The sequence below is a fragment of the Phoxinus phoxinus genome (assembly GCF_949152265.1).
Source record: "Phoxinus phoxinus genome assembly, chromosome: 18".
Lineage (NCBI taxonomy): Eukaryota > Metazoa > Chordata > Actinopteri > Cypriniformes > Leuciscidae > Phoxinus > Phoxinus phoxinus.
In genome coordinates this window covers 21,861,691-21,889,138 of record NC_136893.1, presented here as the reverse complement: position 1 = coordinate 21,889,138, position 27,448 = coordinate 21,861,691, and the positions used below count along the sequence as shown (strand labels likewise).

Sequence of the window (27,448 nt, the reverse complement as noted above, 5' to 3'; positions counted from 1 at the left end):
GAGGACCAGTATATAGTCCCACACACCGGTCTGCAGATTTGGATCTGCTGCGGGAGCGCTTGCGTTCACGGGACCGGTGCCGTTTGCGGTCTCTGCCGGGAGATCCCTTGCGTTCCCGTTCCCTGGAGCGAGAACGACTGCGTTTACGGGCTTCCCGCTCCTTCCCTATGCTCTCCAGGTCCTTCTTCTCAGAAGAGTCGCCAGCCATCTGGAAAGCAGAGGAAAGCCAGGCCTTTAATGTGATGAGCAGTGACGCATGTTTAAAAGACAAGTTTGATCGATGTTTACAGCGAAACTGGTTGTAAATACAAGGCTAATTGGCATATATCGCGTTTACATTTTGTATTATTTAGTGAATTTAGTCATATTGAATTGTGCAGTCATTACAACACATGATCTAAAACATGTAAGTATATAATTACACGTGCAATATATATTGCGAAGACCAAACGAACAGGAGTTTTAATAATATCGTCTAACTCTAACTTACACTGAAGGCGCAGCATTGAGCACAGCAATGGCCTGCAACCTTCAATAAACACAATCTCTAGAAATCAGAAAAAAGACTACAACGGGTAAGACCGAGTTATTAACAACGTGTTCATCTGTGCTGTTATTAAAAATAGAAAATATTTTATTCAATTACTTACTTTAAGGATCAAAATCAAGGTGCTTGCGAAGCCTGTGCGTTTCACTAAGCCGCCATTATGCTTTGGCGTCAACAGATGACGTACTTCCTGTGAGGGATTATGGGAGATGTAGTGGAAAATGTACTTTCAAAAGATTTGCTTTAATCATCATAATAATAATAATGTAAAGGAGGATCCTACTTTTTATTTTTTTTGGTTTAAAACAATAAACCAGGCACAATTATTTTTACATTTTAAATTATGTAAGAAAGTAGTTTATGATGTAAGGTGTTTAGGCTACAAGCAGTGGCAGCTGATTTTAAAGTTGGCATGAAACAGAAGACAAGCTACCAGGCCCGGTGTGGTAACGAATCAGGTCTCCAATTAATTTAGGCACTCTCTTTAGCGCCTCTTTACAATTCCTACAAAATCATGTTATGATAAATAAATATGAATTTCACTTCACACTCATCTTTAATGTAAATACGTGTTAAATTAGGCCTAAGTGTTAAATGTCCAAATATTTCAGTTGTAAAAATATTGTAGGCCTAATGTTGTTCATTTTACACCTGGGCTCTGCTTGCTTGTTTAATTTCTTAATTCTAGTTCTTAATAACAACAAAAAAAAGTTATATTTTTTGGCAAATAAGATAAAGGGGAAGGAAGTTCAACACTCTTATTTCTAAATCTAATCTAAAGTCATGTTTTGCTTATTAGTATTGAATTGGCTAATTAAAGGTCAGCAGCAAAGACATTGGTTAATCTGAGATTATACATAAAGTAGCCTATATTTGTGTAATTCAATGTAGTTAAAAATATATTATATAATTATAATTATAAATAAAGGTTTTGTGTTTTTATTTAGAGGAATACTGAATGTGAGATAAGGAAATGCATGTTCACATTTATTCTAAAACTACAATAATCATCATGTTTACACAGCGCACACAACACCTCAATAAATGTGAAAAAGTAGGCTAACTAGCGTTACTTATTTGAAAAACTAACTTAGATATTTTGTTGTAAATTGAAAAAGTAATGCAAAGGTAGCCTAATCTGTTTACGTAACTCATAGCCTACTGTAATGCGTAAAGCTACATTAAATAATAATAATAATATTAATAATAGTGAGCAGATAAATCATTTATAATGAACCCCGCTATATTTCATAAAAATGGTCAATTTAATTTCATGGTGATTTTAAAATGTGTAGCATTACTTGCTGGTGCCGGTTGCGTTGTTTTTAACCCATCAACATATGAAATTTAGAGCAAATCACCATGAAAGGCGTCTGTTGTATATTTTGCTATTCAGGGCTCGGCCACATGGCAGATCATGTTAACAACTGCTTGCTTATTCTGGAAGTGTGTGTGCTTTAGTAAACGGCGCTCTGTGATAGGGAATAATAGACTATCATATGGCCAGCGGAGAGGGGGTTGGAGCTCACTTGGACTGCCCGTTATGGAAGGCGAGCAGCGGGATGATGAGGGGAGACGGTGGACATGAGGGGGTTCGGCTCGGGATGCGCAGTGAGGAGGAAAGACTCCAGACTTTCACCAACTGGCCCGGAGATGCGCCCGTGAGCCCTGCTGAGCTGGCCCGGACTGGCTTTCACTATCTGGGATACGGGGACACGGTGCAGTGCTTCTGCTGTGATGGGGTCCTGAGGCACTGGGTTCATGGAGACACTCCGTGGGGGGAGCACGAGAGGCACTTCCCCACGTGCGGCTTGATGATGGGCAGGGATGTGGGCAATGTTCCGCTGGGCTCGTCCGACTCTGTGGATGGGCAGCTGTTGAGTCAACTTCAGCGGCTGACCGTGGACGAACAGGTGCAGCCCGGCCAGGCAGTCTACCCGGAGATGGAGTCCGAGGACACCAGGTTGTCCAGTTACCACAACTGGCCAACAGGAGCATCTGTGCAGCCCGATGCGCTGGCGCGAGCTGGCTTCTTCTTTACAGGTTCGTCTCAGACTAGGGACCGTTTGGTCTTTGAGAAATGAAAATGAAAATGAAATTTCACATGGAAATTATGTGGTTTCGATTCGGACCAAAAACTTGTTTGCTTCTGTTTTCTGCGCTTTCAGTCACGCGCACGGCAGTCATGCGCGCTGTGAATGAAGGGAATGAACTAGAGAGCCCGCGAGCGCAGTGCAGTGAAGCGCGTGCCCCTCATTATTCTGAAAGCAATAGTGTTTCTGCCTATCCCTTATACAAATCATATGCATTCAAAATTGCAATATCATTGTTTTGCTCTCATTAAAGAACAATAAGATTAATTGTGTTAAAGGGTTGTTCACCCAAAAATGGAAACTGTCATAATTTACTCCCCCCCAGGTTGTTCCAAACCTAGTAGCCTATGTTTAACACAAAAGAAGATATTTTGAAGAATGTCGGTAACCAGACAGCTGAACGACAGCAAAAAAGTAGGGGGGAAATACTGGTCCATCAACTGTCTGGTCATATTCTTCAAAATATCTTATTTTGTGTTTAACATACCTACTCATACCGGTTTATAACAACCTGAGAGTGAGTAAATGATGACAGAGTTTTCATTTGGGTGACTATCCCTTTAAAATAAAGTCAAGTGTATTCAAATAAAACCCATTTTTTCATTTGTTTATAACATTCTCTTCAAAATTCTCAACTTTTTTGACCACTTTAAATGTATTACTGATAAAGAACATTTAGTTGGAACTCAAAACTGAATAGAAATGGCAAGATGATGTTATGCAGTTTTATATATTTTACTCTCTTATATGTATAGTGTTTTTTTAGAAGATTGTAATAAGTGATCATCGTATGCTTAGGTCATGGTGACAATGTGAAGTGTTTCTTCTGTGACGGTGGTTTGAGGAACTGGGAACCAGGTGATGACCCGTGGGAGGAACACGCCAAATGGTTTCCACGGTGAGTGCTGGATTATTTCTCCTCTATTTCTACTTAAAACAGGAAGTTTGCATCCCACATTAAAATAAGTACCAAAGAGGCATATTAGAAACATGAATGGATGATGTTTTATTCATTTTAGTGGATGAATGCTCATTATTAATTTGGTCTATCATGTGCTTCCAAAGATGTGAATATCTGCTTCAATCCAGAGGACGGGAATATGTGAGCAATATCCAGCAGTCTTACTTCAGCATGAATGAGAGAGTGGTGAGTATTAATGATGCATCTAACCATCAGTTTATGGTCAATTTGACAGCTATGATTGCCATGGACTTTAAATGTTTTATTTCGCTTTAAAGGGTGGATCTCTGTCATCCACTGCAGGAAACATTACATCAGGTGAGTCACGCCATCATTTAAAAAAAAAGGTGTAACAGTGCAGGGGTTTTCAAATGTTTAAATGCGAAGGACCCCCGAATATGATGATCCTGCTACAAGTATAATGGCAGTCACTGTGTTCAAAAACAAAATAGATATTAGACATACAATTTCTATTATTTTCAATGCAATTGTTTTTTTATAGAATTAAAAAAGCAGGCGAAAATGAAAAATGAGGGCTATATATGCACACCCTAGGGGGCCGTTAACATGACACAGTTTACGACTAAAAACGAAAAATATCTATGTGTTTTGGCCGTTCATTTACACGACAACAGCGACAACACCAACTTTTGAAAGCGATTTTTCAATGTGTTGATTTAATTTCCACTGAAACAGGAAGACAGGGCGGGACATATTGAACAGCCCCGCCCCTTTTTTTAAATAGCCAATAGTGTTTCTTTTAAATATCGCATCTCTGCCAGAGCCGTTGAGCTCGGTAAAGCTGCAGTTTCCTCCTAATCTCTAACCGTTTCTACTCCTAATCTCCTCCATGTCACTTTAAAATAGCATTCTGGGCAGAATTCAAATGGGTCCGATAAGTTTTCCTGATTTGAGCTGATTTATATGATCTGGTCTGTGCTCTCGTGTCTCTGGACCGGAGCGGCGGCGGTTCGCTTGACACTAACATGAAACAGACTTAATTCACCCCAATGCAAAGCCTATTTACACTGTCTGAATCGTTCCCTATCCCCTATATAGTGAACCATGTGTTATTCACCAGTCAGAAAATGGTACATGTGTGAATAAGTGACTGATATCAGCGGCTATTTATAATGTAGGAGGCGGAGCTTCAGATTCTAGAGAGCATTTGATTGGACAGTAAATCTGAGTTTTGTCATCAAAATCATTGACCCAAATTGAAACTCTTAAGTTTTGAACACTTATATCTTCTAAATGTGAATTTGTAATTGTGTTGGAGCAAACTAGCTGATAGATAACAGTAATGCTAACATATTCATACTAAAAGCCAAAAAACTTTAAATTTAGACTTGAAATCTTCCAAAAAGCCCGTAGCTCCCCGCTTGGGTGTCCCAGTTTGAAAACCCCCGATTTTAAGTATTGTCTGCAATAATGTCCCGTCAAATGTTCCATTGCTGTGCGTCGTGCTTGTGTTATGGACAGACAGACTCTTATGTGTGTTTATTACACGGCTTTCTGGAATATTTGATTCTGATTGGTCATTCACAGCATTCAGTTATTTCTGAATAATAACCATTGTCCATGACACAGTATAACCCACTGCTTGTCCTGGAAATCCATATTTCCAACATAGCAGTTCATATGTTCTGTCTCTCTGCAGTGAAACAAAAAAACTAAACAAAAATCAATATTCCCTGTATTTATTTTTGGGGCAAAGAGCCGTGTAATAAGCAGGATAATATTAGGTTGCCTTTTATGCTGCTATGCATTTTATGTTATTCCTCAGGAGTTGTTGTTATTGTTCCAGCTCTCACAATTTTCTTTTCACCCAGACAAATTATCTTCTCTTCTTCTCTGTCTCCAACTGACAATGATCAGTGTAACCCTAACTCTTTTTTTAAACTCTTTTGTGATTTTTGAAGCTTGCTGCTGGCAAACAAACATACCTGAACTGATTCTTTGCATAATTCACAGAATAAATGACCTGTGGAAATATTTAGCTCTCATTCTTAGAAGGAATAAGGGTTCTATAAGGAGAAAAGACTGCATAATACTTTCATGTTTAATGGGTTATTTAAAATGTTTCTAGTGATAAAGTATGTTTACAAACTGTTTAATTCATAAAATTGTATTAACCCAAAGGAATAAATTAAAACTAAATCCATAAAATTATTCAATCTACACCTGACAGAACCCTTCGAAGTTTAGAACCTTTTCTTCTAAGTGTGTGAATAATATATTGTACACCCAAGCTCTGCTTATTATACTTGCGAGGACCAAGAAAAGACCCTTTTTTGAAAATGTTATTGCATTAAGTGAACGAGTACACCCTTAAAGAGCCGTTTGGCATGCTTGTGTTCCTGCTGGCAGAGGTGTTGGGTGGGCAGAGCTCGGTGGCGGCAGCCATGTTGTCTCCGGTGGTGCTGGCGGTGCTGCAGATGGGCTTCCAGCGCCCTCTAGTGGAGAGTCTGGTACAGTCACGCTTCTTACTGACCGGCTCACACTACACCACAGTGTCTGACCTGGTGACCGACGTCCTGCAGGCCGAGGAGGAGGACAGGCAGAGCGGGGAGCCCAGACCAGGTGTTTACAAACGCATTCAAAACAGAACAAACCTATATTTCATAACCTAAAATAAAGTTAACATGGTGTTGTTCTAATGCCACATGCACTTCTTTCTTTTTTGGACCACTAAAAGAGAAATAAAAACAGAAATTCAGCTTGCAGATGTTCATATAATGGCAGTGAACCTCACAGGGAACGGTCTGGTCCTCTCCAGTAATGTTAATAGAGCATTGAGATTGAGCGTTTATACATCCTTCATGAAACACTTTTTTTTCTGAAAAGTCAGATGTTTGTCTAACCTTTTTTAAACGTTACCAACTTCTTGTTTCTGACCATTCCGAGAACATTCAAAAGTAACATTCACATAATGTTTTCTCTAAAACATTATGTGAATATAGATCCATCGTGATTAATCCCATCTAACATAAAAGTTAGTGTTTATATAATGTAAGTGTGTACATTACATTACTTTATATACATATACATTTGATAGTACTAGAAATACCATTCGTAACTTAATGGGAACGTTAGCAAAACATTTTTTTTTTAAATTGTTAGCTGCAAAGCTATCATCAAAATACTCAATGCAATCTGTCTCATTTTTTTCACATGTTCTTTGCACAAAATTGGCCTTATAGGCTTCACTGCGCTAATTTTAATGTTTTTTCTATGTAAGCAAGTGCTAGGTGGACACATTTGATTATTGCACATTTTTTTCTTGCATTAACTGTCGCCATAAACAATGTCAAGATAAGATGTTTTTAAATAATGGCTTCTTTTCCATCCCGCCCGCACCCTGTGTTTGTATACATAAGGTTTGAAGGGACTTGAGAGTTAATGACAGAACACATTTTTTTATTGCGTGAACTAGTACTCTAATGTAACCTTCAGTAATGTGCAAGGTAGGTTTCTTGAAGAGTCTTGGAGACGTTGGCTTCTGGATTTAGTTTCAGTTTTTCAGTTTCTTCATGTAATCAGACTCGATGATGGTGAGATCAGCTCATACCGGCTGTTGTCAGACAAAAACCTCACTGGATTATTACAATGAATGGCAAAAGCAATGTTAGGAAATGTAAACTGACATTTTCTACTGACACACCACAGTTAAATATATGAATAACTGGCTTAAAGACTTTTTTTTCTGTGAAAATACTAACGTGCCTAAGACTTTTACTGTATATTTATAGCCATGTGTTATTGATTAAAAAAGAAATGTAATAAACTGATGTGTGCCGTTCGCTCCTCTAACGTGTGGATGGTTTGTTCCCTCAGAGACTGTGGAGAGTCCGAGAACGTCAAGAACGCCGGTCTCAGTCAGGGAGAAAGGTCCATATTAACATGCTCTCATTGCACTTATGTGTGTGTGTATCTTCTTCTTCTCTCTATCTAGCCACTGGGATGGAACAGATCGTACAATCAATCATCTTAATTGACGCAGGTTGAGTCAGTGTATTTGTGTTTTTCAGTGCGATCCGATCTGAGTCCAGAGGAACAGCTGAGACAGCTTCAGGAAGAGAGGACCTGTAAGGTGTGCATGGACAAGCTGGTCTCCATGGTCTTCATCCCCTGTGGTCATCTGGTCGTCTGCACCGACTGCGCAGCCAGTCTGCGCCACTGCCCCATATGCAGAGCGGTCATTCGGGGAAGTGTGCATGCGTTCATGTCCTGAAGCGCAAACAGATACACAGCAACACACTCTGTTGCACTACTGTGTTATTAGCAAGAACTGCATAGTCTTTTAAAGAATATGTAATGCTGAAAAATACTATACAATTGGTGTAATCAGCTTCCAAATCAGCATAAGTATTCTTTAAAAAGACATATTGCTTGATATTTGCTTGATTATTAAAGCTACAGGGGCTCCAAAAGTTGCAATATGAACCATTAACATGGATTTCCGAATGTCTTAGTGTTTAGGTTTTTTTTCTGACCATCTGCACACAAAAAAAATATTTATTTGATTTGTGATAAAAAAAAAAAAAAAAAAAGGTACAGGATCTTTTGGATCCCACTGAACATTCAAATGTTTTACATGCTTGTAAGTTCTGGACAGCAGGTTGATTTTGTGTCATGCCAAAGTAAACAGCTTTTTGAGAATCTTTTTTTTAAATCTTAAAACCATATAACATGGAATAGCAACGAGATCATTTTGTATAAATCTTATTTTATTGTCAGTGTATTAACAGATTGCACTTATATTTTCATGAATAAAAATGATTTGCATTGCACTTCTCTGTCTAAGCTCTGCTTCTTTTATATCACTCACTAGGGTGATCTAGCAGTAGTTGTGAAGTACAGTGGTTTAGATCTCAGCTCACTTTAGCGATGAAACAAACAGATCTCCTCGAAACTCGTAACACCACACGCCCCCTGCTGGTCAAACTTCTGTAAGTGCAACAAAAACTTTTGTTCTTTTTTTTTACAAACCACTTTCTTGAAAGTGTAAGCTATTAAAATACAATCTACAAACCATCAAATAGTGTCTGTGTAATATATATAGTGTCTGTGTAATCTAATATATGTAATAGTATCATAACTTGTACAGATTTCTGTGGATTTCATCGTTTCACTATCGATTTCGTCAATAGTTACAGCCCTATAAACGTCAGAGATTGGGTTTGACCCATTCCTTGTTTTACCGCACGTTCAAAAAGAAAGAACGACAACGCTTCTGTATGATGTTGAAACATAAAGGACGCAAGAAAGCTACCGTTAAAAATCATTGAAGAAAATAAGAAGCTTCGTGCTGCGCGCGCACGTGGACAGTGGCGTCATCAGCGTCCTGTTCACTGATTGGATACTGTTCTTGTACGAGCACACCACACACAGTTAGCAGCAGTACGACTGAAACACATCACATGATTGCTTTGCCAGTCTGATCTCAACCTGAGCTGGTTACCTGAGCCTAAATATTATACAGACCCACTGTAAACAAGGAGCTATAGTGCCACTGGAGTGGCCCGCGAACATCAGGTATGCCATAAACTCAACGGATACACGAGCTAGTGTTGACATTTAGTGTGCTGTCTGTCTGTCTGTGTGTAATAGTTGAGTACAGTTGTGCCGTGTCATGATGAGTACAGGTTTCTGATCATTACATCACTGCAGCAGCGTGTTAAGTTATACTGTATACAGTCTCATTCATTCATCTGCGAGTCTCTTTAAGATTTGCCTAGCGTAAAGCCACTTCCACTTTCTCACCAGTATAAAGTCCGAGTAATGGAAGTTTAATAATATACGATTCATTGACAAAAAGTTTCAGTTGTTAAATAACATTTCAAAGTGTTTAAATTCGTTTTTTGACTGTTTTTTTTTATGTCAGACAGGCAGGCAGTTCAACCAAATAGTTGTATGTCTGTAGTTGTACCACCTGACATGTAAAAAGTGTACCAACCTACTTAAAATTACCAGTAAAAATTAATTCATAGTAAATAGGTTTTATAGAATAAAGCAATTTATGTAATGAATGAATTTATCAAATTATTTAAAAAGAAATGATGCACTTGGACACACAAATATGCACGTCATGTCATTGACCCATGAACAAAAATGTATATTATCATTTCATGGTATAATCTTTCCAATAAAAGAAAAAGGAAAGTATATCTTACTTAACAATACAGATTTCTTGTGAAAATCTGTGGCATGAATAATGATTACAATGTGTTTCATTCTGATTGTAGATTCTCTGCTATGTCTGTCAAACTGGAGGATGTCCTGAAAGATGTAAACCTGATCAAAAATATAGAAGAGATCGCAAAAGACACAGCGCTTTTACATGGGGTGTTGATGCGGACCAAAGAAACGCCAAACTCTCCTGATGTAAGAGCACGTCATTGTTTCATCGGCTTGGAAGAAATGTCATTTAGACATTTACGAGCACTATTCATCCAAGCTGCACAGAGGGCAGTTCTGCTTTGCAAATCGAGCTACAGTAATGAAACTCATGCCACTATAAAGGCAGCGACAGGCTCTTTCCCCGTTCATGTAAAGTGGCACTGTAGACTTAACCCAGATCTAACCAAGACTCATAGATAGCTAATTATTCCATAAATACAGGCAAAGATGATTTCAAATAAGCATTAGCATTGAAACACAAACTGACATCTCTCGCCACAGAGTTTGCAGTTGATTCACAGCCACGTCTGGAATTCTGTTTGTCCCCCGGTCGTGTTTTGTTTCTGGATTATGGAGAGTTAGTTCTGCCTAACTGAGTGACTGAAGGGCTCTGCTGCTGGTGTCCATACATGCCAAATAAATGTGTGTTTGTTGACAGGTGGTGAGTTATGCACCGATCACGTTGTTTCCCACACCGGTGCCCACAGCACTCTTCCATCAGGCACTGGCAGTACAGACACATTTTAACCGGTTGGTGGACCGGGTGAGCCAGGATCCCACCTTTCTAGAAGAAACTCTGGCCAGGTATGATACAATTGCTCTATCGTTGGGTTTTATTAAACTAGGGAACTGCCGGGGATTTGGGAGTTGATAAATCTAATAATTAATTCAATCATAAAAATGTAAAATCGCAACAAATAAATAAAAGAATATCAATATAAAACACTCAAAAATAGTAAATATTTTATTTGTACCTGCATTTCATGGATTACTGACATCAGAGAATCGTAAACATGTAAATGTGAGATTTTAAGGTAATAATTCAAGACAATATTTTAGGCCAAAGAGTTGTGGCTGACAAAAAAAGTTTTAATAAATTGCTAATTGAGTATCCTTATTGCCTTATGTTGTACATGGTCACACTTTACTATAAGGTAAATAACATTAGTTAATATATTAACTAACATGAACTAACCATGAGCAATATATTTGTTACTGATTTGTTAATCTAGACAATCTGTCTGTCCAAATAATGGAAGACGGGGGATTAAATTGTATTTATTTATTATTATAATAGAGGTATTATATGTCATAGAATATTTATTTATTTATTCTTCAACAGCACTATCAAAGTTGACGATTTTACAGCCAGACTTTTCAGAATATACAAACAAGTTCAACAGGAACATCTACCCCAGGTATAATAATTTACCAGCGGTTTGTTGATAAATTTTTTTTTCAAATACCATGTTACACATTAGAAACATTTACTTCACTGTTCATGGTCTTTTATACATGTAGTACATCTAACTTTGTATAAAAGTAATATTAATAACCTAATTGCAAATGTTCTTTAGATACTTTTATTTAAACTATAGCTCATGTCTTCCCCAAGTCAATAGTGCTGGGCCTGAATCGCTCCGATTACATGCTGGACCACAGACCGGGCGGCGGGACGTCTCTAAAGCAGATTGAAATCAACACTATTGCTGCAAGTTTTGGCGGTCTTGCTTCACGGACACCAGATGTCCATCGGTAAGTCTGAGCAAAATGGTCAATTTAAAGGTGCAGTCTGTAAGAATGTCAGCTAGTGGTCGAAATAGGTACTGCAGTCCAAATCAAAATATCGGAGATCGTCGTTTCTCCCGCCTCCTGCTCCTCAGACTCGATGCTCGCACGGGTTGCCAGTTTGAGCACACGCAGCAGGAACGAGCGCAATGGACAATGAAAATTGGCAACGTGCCGTATCACAGACCAAAACAATAACAAACATTCCAGTAGGGATGGGACGATTACCGAAAACGCAAGACGGCAAGTTGTATTTGAATGAAACGAGAGCGCGCGTTTCATTCGCGTTCCCGTTGTGAATGTGATTCATGGATGTGCGCTGTGTTATAATCGGTTGCTATTGACGACGGTCATTATAATGAAGGAAATGCCACAGAAAAGAATCTTGCTTAAAAAAGTGCTTGTTTTATTTGTCGTTTTTGTTGATTCTTCAAATATAAAACTTGTTGAAATGTTTTCAGTGTGAGCATCGGTTCTTTTTTAACACTTTCATCTCGTTTTAACAAAACCGTGATAATATTGATAATCACGATAATTTTGGTCACTATAATCGTGATATGAAATTTTCATACCATCCCATCCCTACATTCCAGCCTGGAAACGCACATTTCAAAGCAAGATAACTGGCTGTAGAAGTGTTTTTCACAGAAACGAGTATGTGAAACTTAGCATGTTTCCTCAATACACGCAAACATATGGTATTTTTATGCTTTAGTGAAAAAGTTACATACGGCACCTTTAATCTCCGAACAGCTCTAAATTTTGTATTAAAATGAGGCACTGGTTTATTACTGGGTGATGTTTACCGTCAGTGCTGTTTCTCAATCCTGCAAGACACATTCTGAAGGTCGCAAACCTGCCAGAGGAGTGCGATCGTGTTCTCGACAACAACCCGGCAGCCGGTCTGGCGAGAGCTTTGGCCACGGCCTGGCAGCTCTATGGATCTGAGAGGTGTGTTAAACTTTCTGCCTTGAGTTGGACAAACAGAAAGTGTGGGGTCGGTGAGACTTTTCAATGTTGTTGAATGAAGTCTCTTCTGCTCACCAAGGCTGCATTTATTCACAACTGATGTCGTCCCTTACAGGGCTGTGGTTATGTTTCTGGTCGAGGATGTTCAGAGGAATATTTATGACCATCGATACGTAGAGAATGAGCTGTGGAAAAGGTACGGTATGTAGTCAGGTAGTCTTGCTATAATCAGATTTCATAGTCAAGTTATTTACTATGTAACTACTATATAACTACATGAGTAAGTACTGAGTAGCAGTCGTGAGCAACATGTACGTAATGTATGTACGTATTCCACTGCCTGTTATTAGCAAAGCTGCTTTTTATAGGGGCAAAAGTGATGATCTGTTCTGTTATATGTACAGAAATATTCCTGTAATAAGAAGACAGTTTGAAGATGTTTGCAGAACCGGATCTCTGGATCAGAGCAAGAGGCTGTTTGTGTGAGTGATTCAATATCACACATTTCTCATCTGTCCAACACATTAATATATCCATTCATTGTAGAATACAAGAGAGCAATGTTTAGTTAAAACTAGGGGTGTAACAATGAATATACCGTGTCACAATGTGTCAACTTGACAAACATGTCAATAAAGCCCTAATTTTTCAATCCCTGCAGAGATGGCCGTGAGATAGCCATCGTTTACTTCCGTAACGGATACATGCCCCAGAACTACACCTCGGAGCGGGTGAGGACATGGCTGTATTTTCCTCTTCTCAGAAATGTATGTGGTGTGATCAGTTTTAAGTGTTGAGTGTGAATCAAACCCGTATGTTACAGAGCTGGGAGGCGCGTCTGATGATGGAGCGCTCTCTGGCGGTGAAGTGTCCCGACATCAGCACCCATCTCGCTGGAACCAAGAAGGTGCAGCAGGAGTTGGCCCGGCCGGGGGTTCTGGAGCGCTTCTTCCCTGACGAACCTGAAGCAGTTGCTCAGATCCGGGCCACTTTCACTGGGCTGTACACCCTGGACATGGTAGAGGAGCAACACTGTAGACGTGGGGTGCTGAATCCTGCTTGTGTAGACAGACCCTATGATCAGATCCAACTCTAATGAAGCACTTCAACCTAACTCTTATACAGTAGCCAATGAATCAACCGAACACTCACAGTATAGTAGTGTTGTCAATAATACTAGAAATCATTCTGAAACGGTTCATATACTCATTTTACGCAGTATCGATACACCGACACCAGCTGCGTTTTCTTGCTCTCTCTTCACTTCGAGAGCAAGCCGACACACCCACTTCCTCTCCCTCACTTTCATTCGCTCCGGTTTAATAGTGTTGGTGTTAAAGGGCCGGAATTTCAGTGCAGGATTGTGGGTATTGCACATCATTTTACTCGCTCGCATCGTTTCGCGCTCACACTGAAAGCTCGCGCACATAAAGCCGCCTCTCGAACAGCTCATGGGTACCGAATCGTGTTCTTTTCTGCAGCTTATTGCGTTTAACGGTCAAATACATTTTTTGGCGAGTATTCATGTAAACAGTAGGTTATGTCTTAAAGCTACACTGTGTCATTTTAAGTTGATTCTTAGCAAAAACCACTCTGTTCTTTCAAAATTATATGTGCTCATTACTCTATAATTACTTCTACCAACTAATCAAGTATTCTCGTAAGCGTCGAATCTGCCATTTATAATACGTACGAGCGAGTCGCTCAAATGGCGGAAGCCATGTTGCGCCTCCATCTTGAAAATACAGTAGCCAAAGAGGGACATACCTGGAAATTCAAGCTTCGCCTTTCACGCTTTTACACTCAGTGTCACCGTGACGAATGCGAGCGGGAGATTACTCGCGACTGCCGGCAGATTTGAAATAATACGGCCACCGTAGGAGTTAAAATGCCCTTGGGATGGGAGGGGCTAGAAAGTAATATTCAGTTGGTAGTCGTTTACGATTTCACCGCTAGATGGGAGAAAATCCTACACAGTGTAGCTTTAAGTGAATGTAAACAGTTGAGAAAGAAAGCGCACGTGTAGCGGTATATATCCGTGCATTCGCTCTTAAAGTGACGGCAGCCTAATATAACTGCTGCTGTCTGTCATTAATGTTCATCAAAGAACAAAATAAAAAGAGAAACTCACTCACTGCTCTTGACTGAACAACTTTTGTAACTTTAATTGTAAGTATTAATCTGTATTTAATTCATACAATGAAGACTATCCAGTGTTTATTAAACGTAAGCAATAAGGTACGAGAGGCTGTACTATCGTGAAGAGGACTGACCTGAAGGAAAATGCTATATCTACTGTAAATGCTGATACTCTCGCTAACTCAATCTCTATAAGCTTCAATGAACAATATCAATGAGAACAAACATATTTACGTTGCGAAGAGCGGTTGCTAGGGGTGTTGTGTAGTGATACATAGAACCGTTGGGTGAAGTGGTCAGTCGTGTTTTATTGTGAATAAAACACAGCTATTGACCAATCAGAATCAAGGATTGGAACTAACCGTTTTATAAATTTTATTACTTTATTTAATTTCTGTAGCATTATAACACAATCACCCCATTGTAAATCACAAATACATTGAGTGAGCAAACATTTAGGTGAAACAGTTGTAATGGTAATTGATCGTTTGTGTGCGAATAAAAGTGTAAATTACAATTTGTTCATCATAGAAAGCGATCGTGTCTCTTCAGAAGACTTTGCTTTAACGGCTGGATTCATATGGATTACTGTTATGATGTGTCATGTACTTTTTGAAGTTTGAATAAATGAATTGCCTAGAATTTCAATGGATGGACAAAAAAATCTGAGATAATAAAAAAAATATGGCAGTTTTCCCACATGGCATCAAATATCGATATTTTTTTCAGGGTATCGAAGTTAGTTATGAATTCTAGTATTTTGACAACACTACAGTATAGAGATTTATGGAAAGATGGCATCTGTGTTTACACAGGAATCGCTATCATAAAGCAACGGTCACATGATTAGAGCACACACCATTTCTACGCACACTGCAACGCTCATATCTGCTGCTTGTTGGATGTTGTCAGCTGATTGTGGACCAAATAATTATTATATTATTATTTTATTATAACGATATGCAAACCTCATTAGGATTTAAACTTCAAAGAAAGTTTGAACGTCAGAAGCAGGATTGAGTACCACTGTTGGACTACTCAACTGTATTTTTTATTTGTGATTTTAATTGGTCGACCTGTCTTTCCACAGGGAGAAGACGGTGATAAAACCGTAGCAATGGCTTTGGCCAATCCTGATCAGTATGTGCTGAAACCTCAGAGGGAGGGAGGAGGTGAGTATTCACAAGTGTGTACTCGCTCACATATGTATCACAGACACTTGCTCAGAGGTTTCCTCTGTCGCAGGCAACAACATTTACGGCAGTGAGATCTGTGAGGTGCTGGAGAACATGAAGAACTCCAGTGAGAGGACAGCCTACATCCTGATGGACAAGATCCAGCCCGTCCCGGTCCAGAACTACCTGCTCCGGCCCGGAGCTCCTCTGAGACTGAACTCCTGTCTGAGTGAACTGGGCGCGTTCGGAGCGTATGTCAGGTGGGATCAGTGCTTCAATAAAACACATACATCTTAAAAACACAGGGTCCTATCATATATCCGACGCAATGCAGCGCCAGGCGACGCAAGTGTGTTCTGCTAGTTTCAGCCTGACGCAGTTATCATTTTCACGTCCTGCGCCACGTTGTTTAAATAGCAAATGCATTTGTGCATATAACTGCCTGGTCTGAAAACGAGGTGTGTGCAGGCGCATTGTTGGCGCGTTGCTATTTTGAGGAAACTGAAATAGACTGCGCCATTGACCAATGAAAACCTGGTCTAAAGTCAATGGCGCAGCATTTTTTTTGTTATTTAAAGAGCATGTTAGTAACGTATAGGCGGATCTAGATAGTTTGTCCCGTAGATAGTTTGCTTGCGCGCTTTAACCTCGCGCACGAGCAGATCCATTTCCTCGCTAGAGTTTTTTCGCTTGCAAATTCCACCTTAAATAGCGAATGGGAGATTGGTTTATTGCATGTTACGCCCAAAACACACCCTTTACTCACTTACACTAGAACGCCCATTGACCGTTTTGAATTTTATATCTGCATTAACTTTATTGAAAAAATAAATCAAATCCTGCTGGTACCTGACTTTTCCTAAAAGTGTCTGTATTTTCATTAAAAATGTTTTTCATATAAATTACACACAAGGCAAAAAAACAAGTGAACATACTTACCTATTTCGGCAACAGACGGTCATATTGACCTCACTGAATTTCGCGTTATTCTTTTGTTACATTTCCCGCGGTTGACCTCTGTCTCTCTCACGGTCAACAGAAAGGTCAGTAGCGGTCTTGAGTGTTTGCATATATGCTAATTTCTACAAACAAAGTATATTAGATAAAATTTGTTGATCAGAAATTGGCTAATAATACCTGACTACGTTATCTATTTACGTAAATATTCTCTATTATATGCAAATTATTAGACTATTTTCTCTGTTATTATATTAAAATAAAATATTTTATAATTAAATAAGATACTTTTAGTAGATCTTGTTCTGAGTTATGTTGAATAGATATTGAAATATAGCCTATCTGTTGTGAATGTGCGATAATTACGGTAGACTACTAATGATATTATTATTTATAAATGTATAATTAAACTTGTTTAAATGTACAGTTTGGTGTTGTTTTGTTTTTAAAAGATATCCTAACACAATAAATGCATTAATCTCTCAATTGAGTATTTATCATTAAAGATATAGTTTGGAATCTAGCGGTCAAAATGACTTTAGCATGTTTAGAGAATAGGGACAACCCTTTTAGACCATGTGCTTAGATCGGTAAAATAGGGCCCACAGTGTCACAGCAAATCACTGCATCTTTTTCACACACACAGGAAAGGCAAAGACGTGGTGTTTAATGAATGTGTGGGTCACCTGCTGAGGACCAAGAGCTCTGAGCACGCGGATGGGGGCGTGGCTGCAGGAGTAGCCGTGCTGGACAACCCACTGCTGGTCTGAACCACAGCACCACTCACTGGACCGGAGGAGCATCACATACCGCTGACTTCCCATGATTCCTTTGCTGTCTAGCATCTGTTTTATCTGAGATTAGTGTTGAATATTCCCTAAAGATGCAGTAGTGTCGATCAATGGGGAACCTTATGACTTAACCGCTGATTTTGTGTACATGTTTAATACCTCATTTAAGGATTAAGCTGTTGGGAGTGTGTGAGAAGTTGTCGGTTGTTTTATAAAATCGTTTTTTTAACGTTTCTTTTTTCAGTTACATAAATTGGTAACTGATTTTATTAAACCACACTGGTAACTTTCCTTTGTAACCGGCATTTATGGTCAAACAATCAGATTGTAGTTTATGATCATGATTATGATCATGATAGTCTCAGTTAAAGCTGAATTGCAGCACAACTGTTTTCAACATTGATGATAAGAAGACATGTTTCTTGAGCAGAAAATCTGAATGTTAGAAGGATTTCTGAAGGATCATGTGACGCCAATCCGTGAAAGCAAATAGGCAACATGGTAGGCTACCATCTGATTAGCCTATGTAATCCTGTCCATTTGAAAGGCGCATAGGCTAAATTACAGCGGAGATGTGTGGAGATATGTTTGCAGGCAGCCTACACTGATTTAGAAAAGACTAGTTCATTAATAACCAATTGAAATGCTTCGTTATTTTTATAGTACTAACCATTATATATAACATTGCTTATTCCACCACACAAAGGACTGTTTATAAGGTGACCGTTATAGCCTATGTGAAGATTATTAGATAGGCTGTATCTTGAAGATTATTGTATTGTATCTTCTGTTATAAAGACGAAGATTTACATTTCGTTAATTTAACAAAATAAGAACACAATGTTGTAGAAAATAAACAACTTAGGCTATGTTTTGTTAGATGTGTTTTGTTTAATTATATCTCTAGGTAATATAGCCTATTAACAAAAATAAATTATATAAAAAAAACGTATAGGCTAGGCCTATATAAATATATTTTAAAAAAAGGGCGTCATTGATTAATTTTGCCTGATTGGGGGCTGTTACTATTTGCTTTTAAAGCTTTTTGAACGTAGATGTATGATAAAGACATGATAGGCGATCAGTTTTATGTGGATAAATCATAGGAGATAAATGCATATTTTGTATGACTTTACATGTCCTTAGGGGAAAAAATTATATATTTATGTGACAGCAATGCGTCACCGTAGCCTAGTAGGCGTCTGAATATTATATTTTGTTATTTTCCCACCCTTACGGTGGAAACCACAATAAATATTAATTTAATTATATAATATAACAGTATTAACTCTGCACGTACACAATAAGTTCTTAACCTAACTGTATTGAACCAAACAATGCACTCATTTAAACGTGGTGATGTGTATAGGCACGATATTAAACCACTGTAATAAACTGCTGTTGCTAACATATTTTTTTCGGTGCAGGTTTATATAAGCCTATTTTTTTTTTTTTTTTTTTTTTTTCTTCTTCTTCTAATGGTGCGTTCACACCGGACGCGAATAGCGCGTCAGGCGCGAGTCATTTCAATGTTAAGTCAATGCAAAGACGCGTCTTTGCATTGACTTAACATTGAAATCACTCGCGCCTGACGCGCTATTCGCGTCCGGTGTGTGGGTGCAGTAACGTTACTCTGGTATAACGTTGGTGCTGCATATTATGACCGCTCTAAAAGCTTTGGCTTTTATTTTGATAGGCTATATTTACTATTATTTTCGGGTCACGTGGCCAACCTATCTTTCTTTTAAGGCGATCTTCAAACGGAGAAATGAAAAAAGGAATTTCCAAAAACCAAAATCGGACCGTTATTTGTATTTGGTTTAGTCATTTTTCGTTTTTGGATTCAGAAACCAAAAACGGGAGAACGGCTCTTTTTTGACCGTTTCTTTGTTTTTGGTTTCAAACGACAAACGAAAATAAGGTGGTTTCTCGTTATTTTGTTTTTTGGTTCAAACGAAAAAACAAACTATCAAAACGTACACGGACCGAAAATGAATAAACAGCTTGAATATTCGATTTCTACACATCAGAACGAAAAATCAAGCTGAATTCTTTTAAAAAAATTTTTTTTATTAAAAAACGAAAAAGAAACCATTTTCTCATTTTTCTACTTTTAATATGAAATCAAAAAACGACTAAACGAATGATACACGGATTGATGCTGAAGACTGGAGTAATGATGCTGAAAATTCAGCTTTGATCACAGGAATAAATTGTAAATATATTAACATAGAAAACCAATTATAAATCATAATATTTTCACAATATTACTGTTTTTGCTTAGCCTGGGAAAACCCAGACCACTTCCGGCAAATTTAGATTTGCTCTGCAAGTGGGTCTGGCAAAGAGCCCATTGAAACCCATTTCCAATCCGTCGAAATCGCGACACCAATCAGAAACGTTGGGGCGGGCTTTACACGATGACGACAGAGCAGAGACTCTCACGCAGATTTTGTACATTACAAAGATGGATGCCGCCGTGCAACATCACAACATGACTCGTTCGAATCAGCTATCGCGTCTGTTTCAAGCGATTTAAAATTGTCATTTTCGCTCCGCATACGTCATGTCATTCATCGCTCTGATTGGTTTTAGATCTATCCGACGTCCGTTGGTGACGCCCCTGTGGAAATGAATTGTCTATGGAGCTTTGCCAGACCCTAACTCAGTTACAACTGAGAGTGGTCTGGGTTTTCCCAGGCTAGTTTTTGCAGTACAATGTTTCATCAAATGAATGCAGCTTCAGTGAGCGTAAGAAACGTCTTTCAACCAACCAAACTTTTGAACGGTAGTGTAAGTAATTGTGGAAACATTATGTAATTGTAATGAAATGTTACAAAAATCATTGGTTAAGACGTTCTAGAACCATTTACTGGAGATTATTTTTAGCATTCACAAATAAAGAAAAAATCGAATTCCACTCAAACATCTTTCTGAAATCCATGTTTATTTCAATCTCCACATTATAGCCACAATAAATCACACTCTCATCACCAACCAACCAAACAAACGAAGTCAACACCAGAAAAACCTCCATCCTCTCGTTCATTCACTCGACTGTCACTGTCAACTTCTGAAAAAACAATAATGGTTCCAATAAAGCAAGATAGTACAAAGATGATACAAGACATGCATCAAATCTCATCCAATGAACAATGAAAAAGTGAAAGGGCTTGACACAATGACAAGACCTCAACAGTTAAACAAGGCAGATGTTAAAGCTGTATTGAATAGCGGGATTATTGTAAAGATGCTTTTTGAAGTCTGAAATGTTTCGAAAGTTACAAAGAGAGTAAGTGGAGTTTTTTTTTTTTTAACACATTTTCTTGGTTGTTTAGCTTAATATCCTGGCTGAAGAAGCATCAGGCATTCAGTGAAGTTAGGATAACGGGGAAAAGACAGATAAAGGTTCAGACGAACTAACATCTATCGGAATGTGCAGGGCAGGAAGACGCAATGATCCACATAATAACGTCCCTCCTGCCTCACAATAATACACACGCACACCATGATTGTGTACAAAACACATCGATGCAAGCGCCAACTGAAAATGAAAATGAAAGAAAAAAAACACTGAGTGGTTCTAACTACTTGATATGAAAGAAAATAAAAGAAAGAAGTTTGTGTGAGATAAAACGAACTCAGATCATAGGCGTTTCATTTTGTAGATTTTTTACATTCATTCATGCTTCTTTTCCCCTGTTTCCCCTCAGCCCAAAATATACAATGATATTATATTCATAAAAATAAAAAAAAAGGTTTCACTCTTATGATTTTACTACTATATTATCAAAGTCTTGGCAAATAAGCCTTGAAATTTATAAACGTATAACGCGTCACTGCCTGACCGCCTGATTCTTGATGCCTAAAATCGTCCCATGACTCTTTTCCTATGAAGAAAAACATTGTTTAACATGAGAAATGATTTTTCGTATAAATCAAGACAGTGACGTTCCCTAAAAACGAGGCTGAAGGCCTGCAGTCGCATGTCGCCGTCATGAACCGCGAGGCCGTAAAGTACCGCCACGTAAGCTTATAGCTGCGAGGTCAGCGGAAAGACCCCGTCCCTGACCCGATGAAGAGAAGCACGGCGGTTTCGCTTTTTTTTTTAAAACTTCAATTTCTGCGTATAAAAACGGTACATCAAAAATATACGTTTTGTGCAGTACAAGTTAGTGCAATTACATTTTTTTCCCTCTTGTTCTTCTCATTGGCACTTAGTGAAGGTTACGATCATGAGAGGAACGCTCTTTCCTTTCTGACCACTGAAGAGAAGACAAGGCTGCTCTAAGCTGTGATTGGACAATATAACTTTGATTGATAAGATTCGGTTATTTGGCAATTAGGCACTTGCCCAGTTGTTTCTTTGAACCTCTACATTTTGATTGCCAGTTTTGTTTGGTCTGATAACGAGATTTAATCTTCAACCTGGAAAGCGGAAAACAATGTGTCAAATGATTATGATTAGAGTTTCTTTTCAAAGGAATAATTCACCCCAAAATGAAGTGAACTATTATCCTCCAAGGGATAATTCACTCAAAATTTCTCGTTCCAAAACATTTTTCAAAACACAAGAGAAAAATGTATCGGTGGCGTTTTTTTCCATACAATGAAAGTCAATGGGGTCCAATGTGAGGTTTCACAAAAATCATGCAGATTTAAAACGAGATGAGGGTCACTAAACGATGACCGAATGTTAATTTTGGGGTGAACTATCCCTTTAATGATACAGATCACATTCACATGTCCAATGACTATCAGTGTTTCATTTTACTGCAAAAAAAAAAAGGATTTTCTAACTCAGTATTTTTGTTTTCCAGTATGAATATCTACACATTCTTAAAGTAATAGTTTAAGAAAATGAAAATCCTGTCATCATTTACTCGCCCTTAAGTGGTTCCAAACCGGTATGAGTTTCTTTCATCTGTTGAACAAAAAAAAGAAGATATTTTGAAGAAAGTTGGTAACCAGACAGAGAGTTTTTTTTCCTACTATGGAAGTCAATGGCTGCCGTCAACTGTCTGGATACCGACGTTCTTCAAAATATCTTCTTTTGTGTTCAACAGAACAAAGAAACTCGAACAGGTTTGGAACAACTTGAGAGTGTGTAACTACCGCTTTGAATCAAGATATATTTACTTGAGAAGCAACACAATTCAATCGTCATGTTTTCTGAAAAACATCAAGTGAGTTTACGCTTAAAACAAGAATATTGCTCTTCTGAAATATATTTTTCAGAAACTAAGACTTAACATCAGGTCATTTCCATTCTTAAGTAAGTGTATCTTGATTCAAGAGTTTTTTAGATATTAGTAATGGAAAACGAGACAAAAATACAAAGCGAATCATTTTTGGCAGTGTAACAGCTCAGAGCTGCTTGGCTCATATTGAGAGGGTCTGTTTACATGAAGACATCACATGATCACCTCCATACGAAAAGAAAGCACAGTGGAAGACATCTACATGTTATCAGAGCAAGCGTTTCCTAAACGTGAATGATATCCATAAGCTGAACGAGAAGCGAGTAATTCCTTAGGAAGCGCAATGTGGCCCGAAACTGCCACAAAGACTCCGCAATCGTGTGTTTGTGTGGAAAACACTTGATTTATGGATCACATTAGACTGGGATGTCCTGTTGGGATGACGGGTAAATCTGAAGTGTGGCTGGTTAAAGTGCCCGCCATTGAATTAATACTGTGGACTGACAGGAATAAACCTCATAGCTTATTAAGAGGCCGTTGATCTGTGAGGGACAGAATGGTTTCGGTGCGTAAGCGCAGAGAGAGGCCGTTTTACATTCCTGCACTCGCGCTGCTCGCGCTCAAGTGCACCGAGGTCTCTCTCTGTAAGGCTCATTCTTGTTTAGAGGTATTACTTTAGCAATGTGTGTCGAAACAGTTCTTGACTATTTAGCGGAAACGCTCACCGTGTGCGCGAACGCGCCGATCCCAATGCTGAACTGCACTCTGCTTTATCGAAATAGAAAACTAAATGATTTTCATGGCCGTTAAAAGTGCTTGTAGGCAAAATAAAGCGTTGAGTCCAGAAACGGTTCGATTTTGAAGCTTAAATGACGTCCGTGAATGAATTTTGAGATTCTCGTGTACGAGGGTTAACTGTTTAAAATACTCAATACCCAAAAGTCAAAATAGCTTTTTAACAGTTAAAAAACTGCTATGTATAAAGTCTGCCACACTAAAAATCATGGAAAATCGTTAACTGCCTGACAAATCTGCTTTGATTGTTTCATTTCTGGATTACTTATGAAGAAGTAACTTGTTTTTGCCTTAATATGCAATGCAGCAAAAGCCAATAAGCTTTTCCCCCCCAAAGTATTTTCCTCTTTTTTTTGCTTTTTATCAGTTTTTTATTCTGAATAGCAGTCTCGTTGTTCCACTATGGAAGCGGTAGGAAAAGAGCACCCCCTTGTGGCCTGGAGGAATGAGTGACGTTTAAAAGGCCACGCGCCTCAGACGGCTCATCAAGTCCCCCTGTGAGAGTGTGCAGGAGATATCGGTGCTCAGTCCGTGGAACAAGCGCAATAAAAGAGCACGTTTCGAAGCGAGCTAAAGGATAAAGCTCAGTCAGTGAAGCGCTGGCAGGCCTTCTTCCAACGGCACGCTGTGCACCACAGGTCCCTCTTCTCCATGCCGTACACCTTTCGGCACTTCTTGGCTTCGCCGCGTGGCTTCCTGGGGAAATAGTTCACACAGTTTGGGTTAGCTGTGATGCAAGGCTCCAGAATCAGCATGCAGGCATGAGCCCGGCGGACGGGTTACCTGGTTCCAGTGGTGGCTTTGGAAGCGGAGGTGTTGTTGGTGTGTGCTTTGCTGACAGTGGTGTGGTTAACAGGTTGCCTCTTCTCTCCGATGCTCACAGTGCGGATTTGAGTCATCGGGCCCTGCAAAGGCATTATATGTTAAAGGTGATCTGTCCTACACAAAAGCACAACCAAATACACAAGAAGTGAAGACACGCTTACATCACAGCTGACACTTCTACCGTTCATCAGTTCGGGGTCGGTGAGATTTCGGAATGTTTTTGATCTAGCTTCATGCATGCTTTTTGTATCAACTCTTGAATGTGGGTAAGTTTAATAAAAAAGCAACATTTTGAGCATCATGATTGTGTCAAAGACTACATTCAGGTCGGATTCAGAATGAAGATCAAACACAGATGGAGTAGATCGAGTCCATCAACACCCCTAAAGCACACAGTCCTGCAGCTCATCCTGGGTCGACATTTCATTCAGTAACATTAGGCAGTTCAAAACTTATATGCTGTTTAATGATGATTACGGCTGGGACGGTATGGATTTTTTCTTACCGCGGTTGAAAAGCAAGAAATTACTGCGGTATAGCGGTAAACCGCTTTAAATCCCCCCAATAGGCTATACTAGGGACTTTAAATATCTTCGCTGCATTGGATCGGTCTCCTTTCCAGAACAGCCAAGAGCTTTCTAGCCTCGCTGCTCGCGGCAGCAGCGCCCATAGACCTAAAAACAATCAGCGGATGGCGGGCGGGTGCGGTTTTGAAAATTGGTCAAAAAACGTTGGTGCGGACGGATGATGAGTTTTGTGATGCGGTTGCGAATGAAATAATAGCCCACCCGCGCATCTCTAGAATGGAATGTTATTATGTGTCATGGAAATATTTTAAATATTCATATATATAAAAATGTTATATACTCCTGTGCATTTCCAGCATCATTACTCCAGTGTTCAGTGTCAACTGATTCTTCAGAAATCATTCTAATATCATTATTTGATTCTCAAGAAACATTTCTGATTATTATCAATGTTGACAACAGTTGTGCTGCTTCGTATTTTTGTGGAAACCGTAATAAAATACGCAAAAGTGAGCGCTGTTTGTCGGTGCAAAAACAATGTTAGGGTTTTGTGGGGGTATAAGGCAAAATAATAGTAATAGTGATGCTTTCTTAGCAAACACTGCCAATTATTGGTACTTTACGGTGCATCCCTGATCACAATATAAGGGGCTTTCGCACCGGGTAGTTCTAGGAACTAGCCACCAGCGTGTTTCCCCTAAGAACATTTTCCTGGTTGCATTCGCACCGCCAGTAGAAACTCTGAAGTGATGTAAGCAGGGCTTGTTGTTGTGACCTTTATTTTGACGGCGCTGAGAAAGCCAGAGCTTGCATTCTCCATGTTCATTAGTTTATTATCTGTCAAACACGTTATTAGATAGAACCGTGTGGTTGACGTCCAGTGTTGCTAGCTGAGCAGAAATACATAATCATGTTTCGCTTGGTCCCTTCAAAGTTGCGTTGGATTTTCTCTTTAGCGTAAAGGTTAAGAGGCCCATCTATCACTGTTTTCCATGTTCGTAGAGTTTGTGGAGTAAATATATAGGCTATAAACTGTGAAAAGGTTCCTCCGGTGCGAAAGCCCCTATATAACTAGTTTTTTGACAGGTACAACACTGCCCGGACAAAAAAAGAAGTCTGTTTGGATTTAAATAAGCAAATGCTTAAGAGTCTATGATTGGATCATTATTGCAGTGATTATTATGTTTTATAGCATGTTATATATTTGGCCGCAGTTCTTCTAACCCTAATTGATGGAGTGTGTAGCTTTTGATTTCTTAACCAACCATGTAGGAAGACACATCATGGCCATATTCCAGGATGACAATGTCAAGGTTCATCAGGCTCAAATTGGGAAACAATGGTTGGGAAGGAGCATGAAGAATAATTTTCACACATGAATTGACACTGAGTCCAGATCTTAAATTCACTGAAAGTCTTTGGGATGTGCTGGAGGAGACTTTACAGAGTGCTGGACTCTAGCATTGTCAATACAAGATCTTGACCTAAAATTGATGCACCTCTTGATGGAAATAAATGTTGTGATGTTATTTCCATCAAGAAGTGCCTCCTTTTTGGTCAAGATATTGTGTGAAAACGATTCTTCATGCCACTCTCCCAACCTTTCACAGTTTGAGCCGGATGAATATTGACATCCTGGAATATGGCCATGATTGTTGTTTCTACATGCTACACACTCCATCAATTAGGGTTAGAAAAACTGCTGCCAAATATATAGTATGCTATAAACACTGCAATAATGGTCCAATCATAGACTCTTAAGCATTTGCCTATTTAAATCCAAACAGCGACTCTGTTTTCTTGGCCAGGCAGTGTAAGATTTCTGCAGTTGTCAACCTCTAACATGAGTTTGGAAGCTACTTTCTGTGTTTTGCAAAAGCATCTGAGACAGGAAACCAAAAGTCATGCAAGTGCAACTTCTGAAAGACCCCAAGAGACAGAGAAAGACAAGCTGGGAGTGACAAATGAGACTCAACCGAGCTTACAGGATCACTGCCCTTTCAACGTTTAGTGAGCTCAGTCTTTCACAAGATGATAAACGCTGTTGACTGAGTCTCTGAGAGAGAGACTGAGAAAACAAGAAAGAGAGAGAAAGAAAGAAAGAAAGTAGCCATCTCACCGGTAGACCTTTATATATGACAGGGGGCGACTGCCAGGATACACTAATCCTATCCTCACTGTGAGGCGGTTCAGAGGGCATGCTGGGAATGCTGACAGGGGTTGTAGCCTGAAAAACAGTGTGTGTAAGAGGCGGTATTAGCAAAGCCAGCGGAAAGAGGAAGAGAAAACACTGTTAAGTACAACCACAACCCAGCGATAGCCAAGAAGAGCTGCCTCAAAGACTCGATCATGACAAGCCATTAGAAATGAGACGGTCTGGTACTCAACCTATCCAACCTGGTCCTGAAACCACGGCCTTTGCTGACCTCATCACACTGACCCATAAATACATCAACAAAATAGACTCCAGCAATTAAAGAGACACATGTGTACGCAG

General features: G+C 39.1%; 4 protein-coding genes across 8 annotated transcripts in view; 2 read left to right on the top strand and 2 right to left on the bottom strand.

Annotated features, from left to right (window-relative positions):
* Positions 1-759, bottom strand: part of ddx23 (DEAD (Asp-Glu-Ala-Asp) box polypeptide 23) — a 32,959-nt gene extending 32,200 nt beyond the window's left edge. The window contains exons 1-2 of the mRNA XM_079588779.1: positions 651-759; positions 27-208 (exon numbers count right to left, since the gene is read on the bottom strand). Of these exons, the coding sequence (XP_079444905.1) occupies positions 27-208 (182 nt within the window). The 5' untranslated portion in view covers positions 651-759. The remainder of the gene's footprint in view (positions 1-26; positions 209-650) is intronic.
* Positions 41-8,393, top strand: birc7 (baculoviral IAP repeat containing 7). 4 transcript variants are annotated; one of them, XM_079588781.1, is made up of 9 exons: positions 41-406; positions 498-575; positions 2,029-2,590; positions 3,439-3,538; positions 3,706-3,787; positions 3,880-3,919; positions 5,972-6,184; positions 7,439-7,492; positions 7,633-8,393. In XM_079588781.1, the coding sequence occupies exons 3-9, from the start codon at positions 2,047-2,049 to the stop codon at positions 7,833-7,835; spliced, it is 1,236 nt and encodes a 411-aa protein (XP_079444907.1). In that variant the 5' UTR covers positions 41-406; positions 498-575; positions 2,029-2,046; the 3' UTR covers positions 7,836-8,393. The 4 variants fall into 4 exon arrangements, with proteins under 4 accessions (XP_079444907.1, XP_079444906.1, XP_079444908.1 ...); XM_079588780.1 differs by lacking the exon at positions 498-575 and having other exon boundaries at positions 46-239; XM_079588782.1 differs by lacking the exon at positions 498-575 and having other exon boundaries at positions 189-406.
* Positions 8,394-8,926: 533 nt separating this feature from the next.
* Positions 8,927-19,009, top strand: gss (glutathione synthetase). The gene is made up of 13 exons (XM_079588664.1): positions 8,927-9,139; positions 9,850-9,988; positions 10,443-10,588; positions 11,127-11,202; positions 11,400-11,539; positions 12,407-12,523; positions 12,657-12,737; positions 12,946-13,023; positions 13,203-13,272; positions 13,365-13,559; positions 15,771-15,852; positions 15,926-16,115; positions 17,459-19,009. Exons 2-13 carry the CDS (start codon positions 9,860-9,862, stop codon positions 17,580-17,582), a joined length of 1,428 nt encoding a protein of 475 aa, XP_079444790.1. The 5' UTR covers positions 8,927-9,139; positions 9,850-9,859; the 3' UTR covers positions 17,583-19,009.
* Positions 19,010-20,536: 1,527 nt separating this feature from the next.
* Positions 20,537-27,448, bottom strand: part of slc2a4rg (SLC2A4 regulator) — a 62,126-nt gene continuing 55,214 nt past the window's right edge. The window contains exons 7-9 of one of the 2 annotated variants that reach the window (XM_079587999.1): positions 27,071-27,178; positions 24,383-24,504; positions 20,537-24,295 (exon numbers count right to left, since the gene is read on the bottom strand). In XM_079587999.1, coding sequence (XP_079444125.1) covers positions 24,184-24,295; positions 24,383-24,504; positions 27,071-27,178 — 342 coding nt within the window. In that variant the 3' untranslated portion in view covers positions 20,537-24,183. The remainder of the gene's footprint in view (positions 24,296-24,382; positions 24,505-27,070; positions 27,179-27,448) is intronic. The other variant, XM_079588000.1, reaches the window with a different exon arrangement.